This window comes from Dipodomys ordii, unplaced genomic scaffold, assembly GCF_000151885.1.
Source record: "Dipodomys ordii isolate 6190 unplaced genomic scaffold, Dord_2.0 Scaffold28, whole genome shotgun sequence".
Taxonomy (NCBI): domain Eukaryota; kingdom Metazoa; phylum Chordata; class Mammalia; order Rodentia; family Heteromyidae; genus Dipodomys; species Dipodomys ordii.
The window spans coordinates 15,259,151-15,273,590 of NW_012267244.1; the positions used below are offsets into that span (position 1 = coordinate 15,259,151).

At 43.6% G+C, this 14,440-nt stretch overlaps 2 protein-coding genes across 2 annotated transcripts in view; both read left to right on the forward strand.

The window, feature by feature from the left end:
- The first annotated feature begins 3,223 nt into the window (after positions 1–3,223).
- On the forward strand, positions 3,224–8,661 carry Mrps36 (mitochondrial ribosomal protein S36). Its single transcript, XM_013015834.1, has 4 exons — positions 3,224–3,348; positions 6,432–6,495; positions 7,499–7,680; positions 8,334–8,661. The coding sequence occupies exons 1-4, from the start codon at positions 3,307–3,309 to the stop codon at positions 8,349–8,351; spliced, it is 306 nt and encodes a 101-aa protein (XP_012871288.1). The 5' UTR covers positions 3,224–3,306; the 3' UTR covers positions 8,352–8,661.
- A 4,530-nt stretch (positions 8,662–13,191) lies between these two features.
- The window catches only part of Cdk7 (cyclin-dependent kinase 7), a 22,958-nt gene continuing 21,709 nt past the window's right edge, over positions 13,192–14,440 (forward strand). The window contains exon 1 of the mRNA XM_013015824.1: positions 13,192–13,205. Within this exon, the coding sequence (XP_012871278.1) occupies positions 13,192–13,205 (14 nt within the window). The remainder of the gene's footprint in view (positions 13,206–14,440) is intronic.

Sequence of the window (14,440 nt, forward strand, 5' to 3'; positions counted from 1 at the left end):
GCCTTGAGCTGAAGAGCTGAGGGACAGCGCTCAGGCCCAGAGTTTAAGGCCCATGTCCGACAAAAAAAAAAAAAAAGAAAAAACTTGGTAGCCTCAGGCTGGGAAGGTGCCTTAGTGGTAGAGTGCTTGCCTTGTATGCATGAGGCCCTGGGTTCAATTCCTCAGCATCACATAAGCAGAAAAAGCTAGAAGTGGTGTTGTTGCTCAAGTGCTAGCCTTGACCAAAAGCAAGTAAGTGACAATGCCCAGGCCCTGAGTTCAAGCCCCAGGGCTGGCAAAAAATAATAAAGACAAAGACACTTTATGAATTTCTGTGTGTCCTTGTATAGTTAGTATCCTTGTCAATCTCTCCCCTTCCCTGTATTCTTCAATTATAGTTTATGGGCTGCTGAAGCTGAGTATCATTGTTTTATCACCAAACCAAACTGGTCAATCTAGTTACTATAGCTTAAGGCTATAATCATCTACGAAACTATGTTAAATTCCATAGCAAGCATATTAAAAATTACATTAGTGAGACTCTTCACTTACATTTCTTGTGTGGGAAGTAGGTAATGTTTCTCCACTTTTCTTTTTTTCATTTTTTATCCTGATATAGTAAAAATAAAATTTTGCTAAAACTTTTTTTAAGCCAGGTGCCAGTGGCTCACGCCTGTAATCCTAGCTACTCAGGAGGCTGAGATCTGAGGATTGAGGTTCAAAGCCAGCCCAGGCAGGAAAGTCCATGAGACTCTTATCTTTAATAAAAACCACTAGAAAACCAGAAGTGGTGCTGTGGCTCAAGCGGTAGAGCAGAGCACTCTCCTTGAGCACTCTCCTTAGGGAGAGCGCCTAAGCCCACAGTTCAAGCCCCAGGACCGACCAAAAAACTTTTTTTAAAAAGTTATAATGATTTTGTGTGGTTACTGGGAATTGAACCAGGGGCCATGTATTTGTTATACAAGGAATTACCATTGAGTTACAATCCCCACAACGTACTGTTCTGCTAAATTGCCCATGTAATCTTGAGCTTATAATCCTTCTAACACAGTCTTAAGCATTAAAAAAATTCCATTACATTGTACAGTGAGAGGATTTCATAGTTCCATTACCACACATTTACAGTATGTTCCAATTAGTCTCACCCTCCCTCTGTCATTCTCTCACATTGATATTTTTTGAAAATATTAACATTACACTAGTTGTACTTGAAGGGGTTTCATATATACACACATATACCCTCACCCGGCTCTCACTCTCCCTATTCCAATCCCACCTTCTTAAAACAATTTCAACAGGTTTTGTTCTATTTTAAGCATTAATATTTAACACAAAACTTAATATAAATCTGGAGGAATGATATGACTGGTTTATGTTTCAAAATTATATATATATATATATGTATATATATATGCACACATCTGAGGGAAACTAGGAGGACATAGAAGCGGGAAAACATAAAACAGAGGAGCCCATCACTGAACATTGATGAAAACGAACTAAGCAACTCAAGAGCAGCGATAGGAGGGAAGGAATGGGAAGGAAAGAGGGAACAGCTGACACTAAGCAAAAGGAAAGAAATGTACCTATCACCCAATGTGGAAGAAATAGTTGTATTGTCAAAGCTCATAGAATTCACAAACTTTATAGACCACAATAATGACAATTTGTCTCATCAAGTTTAGAATGTTTGTGACTTTTAACTTCCACAGTGCTGTGAAATTTGTGAACTTTATGTAATCAATTACAATAAAAATTATTTAAAAAATTAAACCTTTAGGCATTCACACACAGACTAATGAAGGATGCCCTTAGGAGAGGAATACAAGGTGTAACTTCTCTGAACATATAAAATATTATTTATACAAACAAACTTCAGGAAATGGAAACTTTTTTGTGTCAGTTGTGGGGCTCGAACTCAGGGTTTGGGCATTCTCTCTGAGCTCTTTTGCTAACAGCTATGGCTCTACCACTTTCTGCTTTGAGCCACAGCTCCACTTCCAGTTTTCTACTGGTTAATTGGAAATAGTCTTGCCCAGCCTTTCCTGCCCCAGCTGGTTTAAAACTGCCATCCTCAGATCTCAGCCTCCTGAGTAGCTAGGATTACAAGCAGGAGCCACCAGCGTCCAGCTTTTTGTTGTTGTTGGTGGTGGTGGTAGTAGTGGTAGTGGCTTGTTTTTTGCTCTGGTTGGCTTTTAGGAAAGGTAAAGGAAGGATAAAGAAAGGGACGGAGGAAGGAGGGTGAACAGATGCAATTATGCTATTCAGTATACACCATGTGGAAAATGACTTACATAACTTATGGGCAGGGGTGGGCGGGGGAAACTGGAGGGAAGCAAAGGAAGAGTTGACATCCCCCAAAAAAGAAATACAATTATCTGACTTAGGAAATGGTAACCCCTCTGTACAACACCTTAAGAACAATAAAATTATATTAAGAAATTAAACCTTAGCTATGTGGCTACATGGATCACAAGGTCAGTTCCAACAAAAAGACCCTATTTGAAAAATAAACTAGCAGAATGGATGGGGGAGGGGGGAGGGTGGGACTGGTGTTAAGTGGTAGAGTGCTTGCTAAGCATAAAGCTCTGAGTCCAAAACTCTAAAACATCTGAATTTTTTAGTTCTCTCAAAGTTGACGATTAAACAAGTAGAAATCAAAGCCAACCAGCACTCATTAAACCAGAATTGATGGTTTAAATAAAGTTTTTCCATTGTAGGAAGCCGCAGAGCTTTTATTGTAGTTAATATTATTAAGGTGTTGAACAGAGGGGTTACCATTTCACATTCAGGTAATGTGAACATTTCTCTTTTGGACGATGTCACCCTTTGTTTCTCCCAGTTTCCTCCTTCCGTCCCTGCCCACAAGTTACATAGTTCATTTTCCACACAGTATATACTGAATACTTTGTTCACCCTTCCTCTCTCCTTCCCTTTTTGCGCTCCCCATTTTTTCCCCTAAGAAGCAGAAAATGAAAGCAACACCACGAATAACCCTGGCATTCGAGCCTGTATTATTTTATGTGGCTCCAGATCAAAGTTTTAAGTCCACTGAAATGAGTAACAGGCTATCTGGGAAAGCAGTGACCCTGCATAAATAAAAGGCTGATGAAGCAAACAATCCAAACTTCTGGGCATAAACCAAACAATAGACAACTCTAGGTTGAGTGCCCAGGAGGGAAGGGGCGGGGCCACCCCGCCGAGGCGGCGCCCCGCCCCGCCCCGCCCTGTGACATCACAACCAGGCCCCGCCTCCCCGGACCACTTGGGGGAGCAGCAGTGCGGCTCGGCTCGCTCGCGCCCCGGAAGCTGCCCCTTCCCGGGGTCATGATGGGCAGCAAGATGGCGTCTGCCAGCAGGGTCGTTCAGGTAAAGGCATTCAGATGCTCTTCCGCACCTGGGGCGGTGGGGCTGGTGCAGGTGTGGCCGCGGCGCTGGAGAGGAGACGCGGGGCCGAGGATGCGCGGTGAGCGCGGCCCTGAGCGGGGCCGTCGGGTTGTGTGTCTGACATTGGGACCTTGAGTTTGTTGCGCCGGGAGTGAGGCAGTCCGCAGCGGAGGGTCCGAGCCCTGCCGGGGCGAGGCGGCATCCCACCGGGCAGGTAGGTAGGTTCGAGGCCCCCGGGCCCCCTGCGCCGGGACCCCAGCTTCTGCAGTCCGCGGGCTCTGCAGCCCCCTCCTGGCGCGGCCAATCAGCGTCTACTTTCGCCGGCCACGTCCCCCGTCGGCCAATCCGGAGGAAGACGTGAAAGGAAGCAAACCTTGGGTCTGACCCGGTGTCCGTTCAAGGTCTCAGGAATGGCGGGATAACTGGTTCCCGGGCTGCGTGCTCGCCAGAGGCCGGGTCGTCGACTCAGCCTCGGCACTCGGGCTGCGGGCCGGATGGTGGGAAGAAAAAGATACCATGAGACTTGATTATTTGGTTGCATATTTTTCAGTGCTGGTCTCGCAAGCCTCATCCCCCTGCTTGATGGGCAAGTAGGGTAATATTGTTAATTCACACGTCCCCTGGTTACTCCTGACAGTTTTTCGCTTTTTAGTTTTTTTTGCTTCTCCAGTTGTAGCCAGATGAAAAAGGAGTAAAGTTGATAGGTACCTGGACACAACCTTTTGCAACTGGTTTATGTCGTCTTTTGCAATTTTGCAAGCATTTTAGTTACCGGTTCGTTTTTCCCTGCCATACCAGAAGTGCATTTTCCTCTTCACTAGCACATTTTTTTTGTTTTTTTTGTTTGTTTGTTTTTGTCGGTCGTGGGGCTTGAACTCTGGGCCTGGGCACTGTCCCTTACCTTTTCAGCTCAAGTCAAGCACTCTACCACTTGACAGCGCCACTTCAGGTTTTCTGGTGATTTTGTTTTTTGTTTTTTTTTTTTTTTTTTGGGTCTGGTCATGGGGCCTGAACTCTGGGCCTGGGCGCTGTCCCTCAGCTCTTCAGCTCAAGGCTAGCACTCTACCACTTGAGCCTCAGCGCCACTTCCGGCTTTTTTCTTTTTGCTTATGTGGTGCTGAGGAATCGAACCCAGGGCCTCATGCATGCAAAGCAAGCGCTCTACCACTGAGCCACCTTCGCAGCCCCTTTCTGGTGATTTTTAATGGAGATAATAGTCTCACGGACTTTCCTGCCTGGGCTGGCTTTGAACCATGATCCTCAGATCTCAGCCTTTTGAATAGCTAGGATTACAGGCTACATTTCTTTTTTTTTGGGGGGGGGTCCGGTAGTGGGGCCTGAACTCTGGGCCTGGGCGCTGTCCCTCAGCTCTTCAGCTCAAGGCTAGCGTTCAAGAGCCACCCACTTCCGGCTTTTTTCTTATGTGGTGCTGAGGAATCGAACCCAGGGCCTCGAGCATGCAAGGCAAGTGCTCTACCACTGAGCCACCTTCCCAGCCCCGGGCTACATTTCTTAAAAGACCTTGTCCTTATTGAAAATTCTGTAGGGACAAAGAACAACTGATAAAGGCCTGGTGTCTGTAATATATATAACCATATGTACCAATATCAATGGATACAATGGATCACCAACTCATATATAATCTTAAAATGTGTCATTGATGCAGCATAGAAAGATACGCAAGTTCAGCAGTCCTTATTTCCTAGAAAAATAGTTAAAACCAGAAGGTACTACATATCCACCAAAATGACTAAAATTTATTTATTTTTTGTTGCTGCTGATCGAACCAGGACTTTTTGTACATTCTATCCCAGCTATGCACAGTCCTTTTGTGGTTAATTGGGGATGAGTCTGATTTGTCTGCCAGGGCTGTCTTCAATCCATGTTTCTCAGATCTCAGCCTTGCAAGTAGCTAGGATTTCATACAAGTGAACCAACCACCAGCTCCCAGCATCATGTGCTTAGTCCTTGTAACTAAAATTTAGTGATGTGGATAGAAACTAACACTGGAAATCCTCATACATCACTGTTGAGTGTCCAAAATGGTACAGCCACTTTAGAAAAGTCATTTTCTAATAGTCAAAGATATAACTTATGTACAGTCAGTAATTCTACTTGTAGGTTAATTACTCAAGAAAAATGAGTGCATGTATTTTTTTTCTTTTTTTTTGGTCCATCATGGGGCCTGAACTCTGGGCCTGGATGCTGTCCCTCAGCTCTTCAGCTTAAGGCTAGTACTCTACCACTTGAGCCACAGTGCCACTTCCGGCTTTTTCTGCTTATGTCGTGCTGAGGAATTGAACCCAGGGCCTCATGCATGTGAGGCAAGCACAGTATCTCTGAGCCACCTTCTCAACCCAGCTCAAGGATAACACTCTATCATTTGAGCCACAGCACCACTTCCAGTTTTCTGAGTGCTTTATTGGAGATAAGAGCCTTACAGCCTTTCTTGCCTGGGCTGGCTTTGAACCATGCTCCTGAGTAGCTAGGATTACAGGCGTGAACCACCAGTGCCTAGCTTTCCTGTTCTTATTAATGTGTTATTCATGCAACACAGAATCCAAGTCATCCTTTTTATTGGGTTGTTTTGACATATGTTGGTGACTCAGTAAAACGATGTATACAGTCCAAAGTTATGAATAAGTAACAGGTAAGTTTACAATGCAGGGCTGGGAATGTGACTTAGTGGTAGGTAGAGTGCTTGCCTAGTATGCAAGAAGCCCCAGTTACGATTCCTCAATACCACATTATCAGAAACAAAGCCTGAAGTGGCACTGTGATTCAAGTGGTAGAGCACTAGCCATGAGCAAAAGACGCTAAGAGACAATGCCCAGGCATTGAGTTTAAGCCCCATGACAGGCAAAAAAAGAAAAGAAAAAAAAAAAACATAGCATAGATCAGCTTCCCTTGTTGGGAAAATTACAATTTAAACTTGTTGTCACCTTTAGGTATTACATGCCTTGATAGCTAAAGGTATATTTTGAGTATTAGTAGACCATTGCTTTTGCAGTTGCGTATTAAGGTTTTTGGTTTGTTTTTTTTTCACACATTTTATTTTCCTTTAGGTAGTCAAGCCACATACTCCATTAATAAGATTCCCTAACAGAAGAGACAATCCTAAACTCAGTGGTAAGTTGTCATTTATTTAAAAAAATATTTTTTTCTCTTTTCTGGTTGGTCCTGGGGCCTGAACTCTGGGCCTGGGTGCTATCCCTCATCTCTTCAAGGCTAAAGCTCTTACCATTAGAGCCACATCGCCACTTCCGTCTTTTTCAGCTTATGTGGTACAGAGTCTCATGCATGCAAGACAAGCACTACCACTGAGCCACCTTCCCAGCCCTAAAAGTAATTTTGTTAAACATGCAGGCTGGGTACCAGTGGCCCATGGCTATAATCCTAGCTCTCAGGAGGCTGAGATCTGAAGTCTGTGGTTTGAAGCCAGCATGGGGAGGAAAGTCTGTGATACTCATCTCCAGTTAACCACCAAAAAGCTGGAAGTGAAGCTGTGCCTCAAGTGGTAGAATGCTAGTCTTGAACCCAAAAGCTCTGGGACAGTGTCAAGCCCAGGACTTCCATATACTAAAACAAAACAAAAATAGATCTGAGGAATGTAGTTCAAGCCCGGGCAGGAAAGTCCATGAGACTTATCTCCAATTACCAAAAAGCCAGAAGTAAAACTCTGGTTCAAGTGGTACAGGACCATCCTTGAGCAAAAAAGCTCAAGGACAGTGCCCAGACCCAGTTCAAACCTCAGTCCTGACTGACACACATACACAAAGGGATTATTTTATGAATGAGTTGATCTGATTTCAAGAATGAATTGAGTCAGTATTAGATAAACTGAAATAACTTTCTTTTGGGGGGGGGGGATGGTCCGAGGACTTGAACTCAGGGCCTGGATGCTATCCCTGAGCTTTTTGCTCAAGGCTAGAGCTTTACCACTTGAGCCATAGCACCATTTAAGAGTCTCAGAGACTTTCCTGCTTCCGCTGCCTTCAAACTGTGATCCTCAGATCTCAGCCTCCTGAGTAGCTAGGGTTACAGGCGTGAGCTACCAGCGCCCAGCTCAAAATAACATTTTTAAGACACCTGAGTGATTCCCCTAATTTAGCTTTTTATTTTTCAATTCCAGCATCAGAAGCTTTGAGGTCTGCAGGGCTCCCACCTCACTCTTCTTTGGTCTCCCAGCATGCTAAAGGAAGTAAATCAGACGTGATGCATCAGGGTCCACCAGACACTGCAGCAATATTAAAAACATTACCTCAGAAGTACAGAAGGAAACTTATATCTCAAGAAGAAATGGAATTTATCCAAGTATGTGATTGTTCTTTATTATAGGATTGTGTGATGTACCATTAACATTTTGGATTTGGTGTACATTTTTGTTGCTATACATGCTCTTCCCACTGTCTGGTCAAGTATAGTCAGAGTTGAGAGAAAGAGATAAAGAAGGCCAGCACTGTGAGAAACAATCCCTCATCAGAGCCCTCAGTAAACTACCACTGTGTGTGAACAAACAAACCCACATGATAAACAGCTCCCGGGTATTCTCGGTTTTTTAGAATGTAGAGGGCTTCCAAGACAAAGAAACTTGACTGCTGATACAGGTCAGTGATGTTTATGGCCATAAATATGACTGCACCAAAACTGAAAAACCTGAAATTGTTTCCAACAAACCAGAGACCATCTACCGAAATTGTAAAAAGAGACAAGTTTTTACTTGTACAGCTTTGGTTTTAATTTGATTTTTTTTTTCCTTTTTTTCTTTTTTTTTGGTGCTCGTACTTGGGCTTGAACTCAGGGCCTGGGTGCTATTCCTTTAGCTTTTTCACTCAAGGCTAGCGCTCTACCACTTGAGCCATAATTCTGCTTCCTCACTTATGTAATTCTGTACTGTTCTCATGGCCTGAGTCATTTATCCTGAGTCATTTTATCATCTAATCTCACTGCTTTGTTTTTCTTTTCAGCGTGGAGGTCCAGAATAATCACTGAGGCTGCTGTTTATCATCAAAGAATTATCTTAATAATAAAGGACTTCCAAAATGACAAGTACAAAATTGTATATTAAACAACCTTAATAAATATCCTGAGAAAATGAAATATAGAAAATATAGATGAATACTTGTATCTCCTAATTTATGTATCTTGGTCAGCTTCTCCACAAGCTTACCAAGTTGTTTATGTATTTTATACTTATTAAAGTATACATTTTTAAATGTTAGCTTATTAATTTGCTCTTGATTATCAAGTATTACTAGTGATGAATTATTAAAAGCACATATATCTCGTAAACTATTACAGGCATCTATAATTTCACTTTTCTTTGTGTTAAACATGGGAAGAACTGCTTTATGGAAGTAATTGCACTGAAATTAGGGTTAGTGAAATATCATTTTTTGTTGTGATGATTTTTCATTCACACAGTTACTGGAACACAACTGGTTTGATAAAGCACATTCAATTTTAAATTATAAAAACGTAGTCAAGAGGGCTGGGAATGTGGCTTAGTGGTAGGAGTGCTTGCCTAGAATTCATGAAGCCTTGGGTTTGTTTCTTCAGTACCACATAAACAGAAAAATCCAGAAGTGGCACTATGGCTCAAGTGATAGAGGCTAGCCTTGAACAAAAGAAGCTCAGGGACAGTGCTCAGGCCTTGAGTTCAAGCCCCAGGACTGACCAAAAAAATGTAGTCAAGAGGTGATATTAAGAAAATCTTGAGGGGCTGGGAAGGTAGCTCAGCGGTAGAGTGCTTGCCTTGCAAGCATGAGGCCCTGGGTTTGATTCCTCAGCACCACATAAACAGAAAAAGCTGGAAGTGGCGCTGTGGCTCCAGTGGTAGAGCGCTAGCCTTGAGCTGAAGAGCTGAGGGACAGTGCCTAGGTCCAGAGTTCAGGCCCCACGACCAGACCCCCCCAAAAAAAAATCTTGAGGGGCTGGGAAGGTGGATCAGTGGTAGAGTGCTCATCTTGCATGTATGAGGCCCTGAGTTCAATTCCTCAGTACATAAGCAGAAAAAGCCAGAAGTGGTGCTGTGTCTCAAGTGGTAGAGTACTAACCTTGAGCTAAAGAGCTGAGGGACAGTGCCCAGGTCCAGAGTTCAGGCCCCAGGACCAACAACGACAAAAAAAAGCCAGGCGCTGGTGGCTCACTCCTGTAATCCTAGCTGCTCAGGAGGCTGAGATCTGAGGATCACTGTTCAAAGCCAGCCCGGGCAGGAAAGTCTGTGAGACTCTTATTTCCAATAAACGACTAGAAAACTGGAAGTAGTGCTGTGGCTCAAGCTGTAGAGCGCTCGCCTTGAGCTGAAGAGCTGAGGGACAGTGCCCAGCCCCAGAGTTCGAGCCCCACAACTGACCAAAAAAAAAAAAGAGAGAGAGAAAATCTTGTTTTTTGGTTTGGTTCAATGTTTTGGTAGCTATTATATTTAAAAATTCTGCAACCATTAACTTTCCACCTTAATTTTTTTTAACTTGTTTTTTTTTTTTTGGTCCTAGGGCTTGAACCCTGGGCCTGGGTGCTGTCACTCAGCCTTCAGCTCAAGGCTAGTACTCTACCACTTGGGCCACAGTGCCACTTCTGGTTTGCTGAGTGGTTTATTGGAGATAAGAGTCTTGCAGCCTTTCCTGCCTGGGCTGGCTTTGAATGGTGATCCTTAGATCTTAGCCTCCTGAGTAGCTAGGATTATAGGCATGAGCCACCATGCCCAGCTATCTACCTTAAGTTCTAAAAGTCTTCTAAGGCACCCCATTAAAATATAACAGCATCTTCTCATGCCAAGGTATGCATGTTGGGAGGGTAAATCCTGACAAAACGAAATAAATTATTTCATACCTGTAATTTCTAGAACATGCTGTAAAGAAGTATATTAAGCATAGCTATTAATATCAGGATTGTTGCTTTTATTTTTGCCCAATTAACTTTGCATTAAGCTTTACATACTTTTTGTGTCAATTCTATGCTGTATACTAGTTTGTTTCCCCACAGAAACAGGCAATAGGGGTTTGATATTATCAATAAGCTATTCTGGTAACTAATAAAAAATAAATGGTGTATCTTATTTAACTAGGGGCTGGTGCTCTCAGGGCCTGAACTCAGGTTTGGACTTGGCATGGCACTCTGAGCCTTCTTGCTCACCACTGGAATTCTACCACTTGAGTCACATCTCCAGTTTGGCATTTTGCTGCTTAATTTGGAGATGGCATTTGAAGGGATTTTTTTTTTTTTTGCCCAGGCTGAGACCTCTGAGTAGCTAGGTGTGAGGCACAAAAAAAAAGATACTTCCCAGGAATCTTTGTTATTTAAAAAATGATTTTTGTGGACTAGGAATGTGGCTTAGTTGTAGAGTGTTTGCCTAGCATGCATGAAACCCTGGTTTGATTCCTCAGTACCACAATAAGCAGAAAAAGCCAGAAGTGGCACTGTGGCTCTCAAGTGGCAGAGTACTAACCTTGAGCAAAAGAAGCTCAGGGACAGTGCCCAAGCCCTGAGTTCAAGTCCCATGATTGGCAAAAAAAAAAAAAAAAGATATCCCTCTCCCCTTAGTCTTTTCATTATAGTAAAAGGAAGTGTGAGGCTAATGGTGTATCTCAAGTTATAGAGTGCATAACTAGCAAGCACAAGGCCCTGAATTCAACTCTAGTACTACAGAAATAAAGAAAAAAGGAAAGGGAAAGGGAAGAAGAAGAAAAGAAAAAAAGAGAAGAAAGGAAAAGAAAAAGAAAAAACAGTGGTGTAACTAGATGTATGTATAATCTCAAAGTAGCATGCTCTACCACAGGCTATACTTGAGCCACAGCTACGGCCTTATTTCCCTGGCTTTTTGGTGGTTAATGGAAAATAAGAGTCTCATGGACCTTCCTGCCTGGGCTGACTTCGAACTGCAATCCTCAGATCTCAGCCTCCTGAGTAGCTAAATTACAGGCATGAGCCAGAGGTGCCTGGCAAATTGCCTGTCTTTTTTTTTTCTTTCTCTTTGGGTGGGGTGGGGTGGGGAGGAGGCAGTCATTGGGCCTGAACTCGGCCTGGGCACTGTTCCTCAGCTCTTCAGCTCAATGCTAATGCTCTACCACTTGAGCCACAGCACCACTTCCGGCTTTTTCTGCTTTCTGTGGTGCTGAGAAATTGAACCCAGGGCCTCATGCATGCAAGGCAAGCACGCTACCACTGAGCCACCTTCCCAGCCCCTGCATTTTCATTAAAGTACATGTAGCTTGGCACTAGTGTCTCATGCCTGTAATTGGGGTCAGCTGGTGCTGGGCATTGGAGAGCTTGGTTGGGATTTGCATGATCATCTTTAGAGCGCCTCACTCACAGGCTAGCTGTCAGGAGGAGGCCTAGCTGCTCTCCTGCAGGCCTCTCCACAGGGACTCCAAAGTAAATTAATGACATGGAATTTTCCCCACAGCTAATATGCATGTATGTGAGAAGAACACACAAGTCAAGTGTGTAATGTCTTTTATGATCTATTCCTCAGAAATCACACATCATGGCTGAGCATGGTAGTGTACATTTGTATTCCTGCACTTAGGAGGCTAAGGCAGGAGGATCAAGACTTTGAAGCCAGCTTGAATTACAGAGGGCAACTTCTGAAAAAGACATTTAAAAAAGACTAAACTATGGCAGGGGCTGGGAAGGTGGCTCAGTGGTAGAGCTCTTGCCTTGCATGCATGAGGCCCTGGGTTTGATTCCTCAGCACCACATAAGCAGAAAAAGCCAGAAGTGGCTCTGGCTCAAGTGGTAGAGCACTAGCCTTGAGCTGAAGCTGAGGGACGGTGCCCAGGCCCAGAGTTCAGGCCCGCAGGTAGAATCGTGTATAATTTTCTTTTTTTTTCTTTAAATGTATTTGTCTTTTCTTTTTTGGTATTGGGGATTGAACCCAGCATGATGCACTTGATAGGCAAGCACTTTGCCACTGAGCTATATCCCAGCCTTCTTTTTCTTTAAGGCTAGCCTTGAATTCCTGATCCTTCTGCCTCAGATTCTTTTATTTTTTTAATTTCTTTAATTTTTTTTGGGGGGGGAGGTCTGGTCATGGGGCCTGAACTCTGGGTCTGGGCACTGTCCCTCAGCTCTTCAGCTCAAGGCTAGCACTCTACCACTTGAGCCATAGCACCACTTCCGGCTTTTTATTTTTCTGCTTATGTGGTGCTGAGGAATCGAACCCAGGGCCTCATGCATGCAAGGCAAGCGCTGTACCACTGAGCCACCTTCCCAGCCCCTGCCTCAGATTCTTGAGTGCTGGGGGTACAAGTTTACAACATTGCTCCAGCAATTTCTGCCATTATACAAAATGACCTGTTCACTTGTGTGAATGTCTACACAGTGCATTAAGACCAGAAAGCAGAGATTGTTACAGCCTTTGAAAGCTGGTTAATACAGATGTGTGGAAGTGCTTTATAAACTATAAATGGTATGCAGATATGTAATACCTTTCATGGAATGACCTCTTTGCCTGAGAATATCTAAACATAACTTTTATTACCTTATTTTAAATGTTCTGGGTTAAGGAAGTAGCTTAGTGCAGTCCATGGTTATCCTGCAGAAGGCCTCAGTTTTTTTTTTTTTTTTTGTTGGTCATGGGGCCTGAACTCTGGGCATGGGCACTCTCTCTCAGCTCTTCAGCTTAAGGCTAGCGCTCTACCACTTGAGTCACAGCACCACTTCTGGCTTTTCTGCTTATGTGGTGCTGAGAAATTGAACCCAGTGCCTCATGCATGCAAAGCAAGCACTACAACTGAGCCATCTTCCCAGCCCCAAGGCCTTGTTTTTATCCTTAGTGCACAAGCATGCATACACACACACACACACTCTGTACACTAAATAAAAATGGCCTCCAATAGGTACACTTGTCAGCAGCATTGTACAATGTTGTAAATAGCAGCTTATATTCTATACTTAGAAACCACAAGCCTCACAGACATATCATCACACTAGCTTGGCAACTTGTTTTTACAAGCTGCTACAGTGAAGTCTTTCAGAAGGTACAGTGATCTGTGACACCCTGCATCACTAGGCCTGGTTTGCCACAAGGAAGATGCTGAGTAAAGCAGCTATGTTTTCTGCAGTGCGTGAAAGTTTACCAAGACAGGTCAGCTACCACTTCATCCATGCCTCCAGTCCAGTTCTTTGCTGATTATTTTTCAGATGGCATCTCAAAGACTTTTCTGTCCATGTTGGCTTCCAACCTTATTCTTTTAGGTCTAAGCCTCCTGAGTAGCTGGAATTACCAGAGTGAGCCATAGGCGCTGTGCTACCACACTGACTTTTGTGATTCAGTTTAATAGCATTCTGCAAAATAGCAGAACAATGTTTATTTGTTTTGTGATAGGGTCTCACTGTGTAGCCCTGGCTGACCTCCTTCCTCAGCCTTTTTTTTTGAGTGCAGGAACTTCAGGTGTTTGTCACTGTGTCCTAAAGAACAATGGGATTTGTTTTTATTTTTTGGTCCTGGGCTTGAACCCTGGAGCCTGGGCGCTGTCCCTCAGCTCTTCAGCTCAAGGTGAGGGCTCTACCATTTGAGCTACAGCACCATTCCAGTTTTCTAGTAGTTTATTGGAGATAAGAGTTTCACCGACTTTCCTGCCCAGGCTGGCTTTGAACCGTGATCCTCAGACCTCAGCCTTCAGAGTAGTAGGATTATAGGTGTGAGCCACCAGCTCCTGACCAAACAAAGGGATTTAAAGATGGAGATAAAGACCAAATATATATATTACTTATTATTATTACATATAATATCTATAGGATCCCTTGACTCAGGTTATTATTATTATTTTTTGTAATAAGTTAAAGCCGAGAGGACCTTTATAACGTCAGCTAGACCTAGCCTCTTTGGGGATTTGGCTATTGCCTGCCTTTCTCTCTGACTTTTTGGAAGGTCAGGTAAACAATTTTCTGCTTGATGTGCAACTTCAGTAAGAATGGCTCCGTTTTGGTTTAGTCTGTTGAATAAACAGTGGTGGAGCTCAGTCTAAACCTACAGATTTAACATAGGTGATAAAACTTATAGTTCCAGGGCTGGGAAGGTGGCTTAGTGGTAGAGCACTTGCCTTGCATGCATGAGGCCCTGGGTTCGATT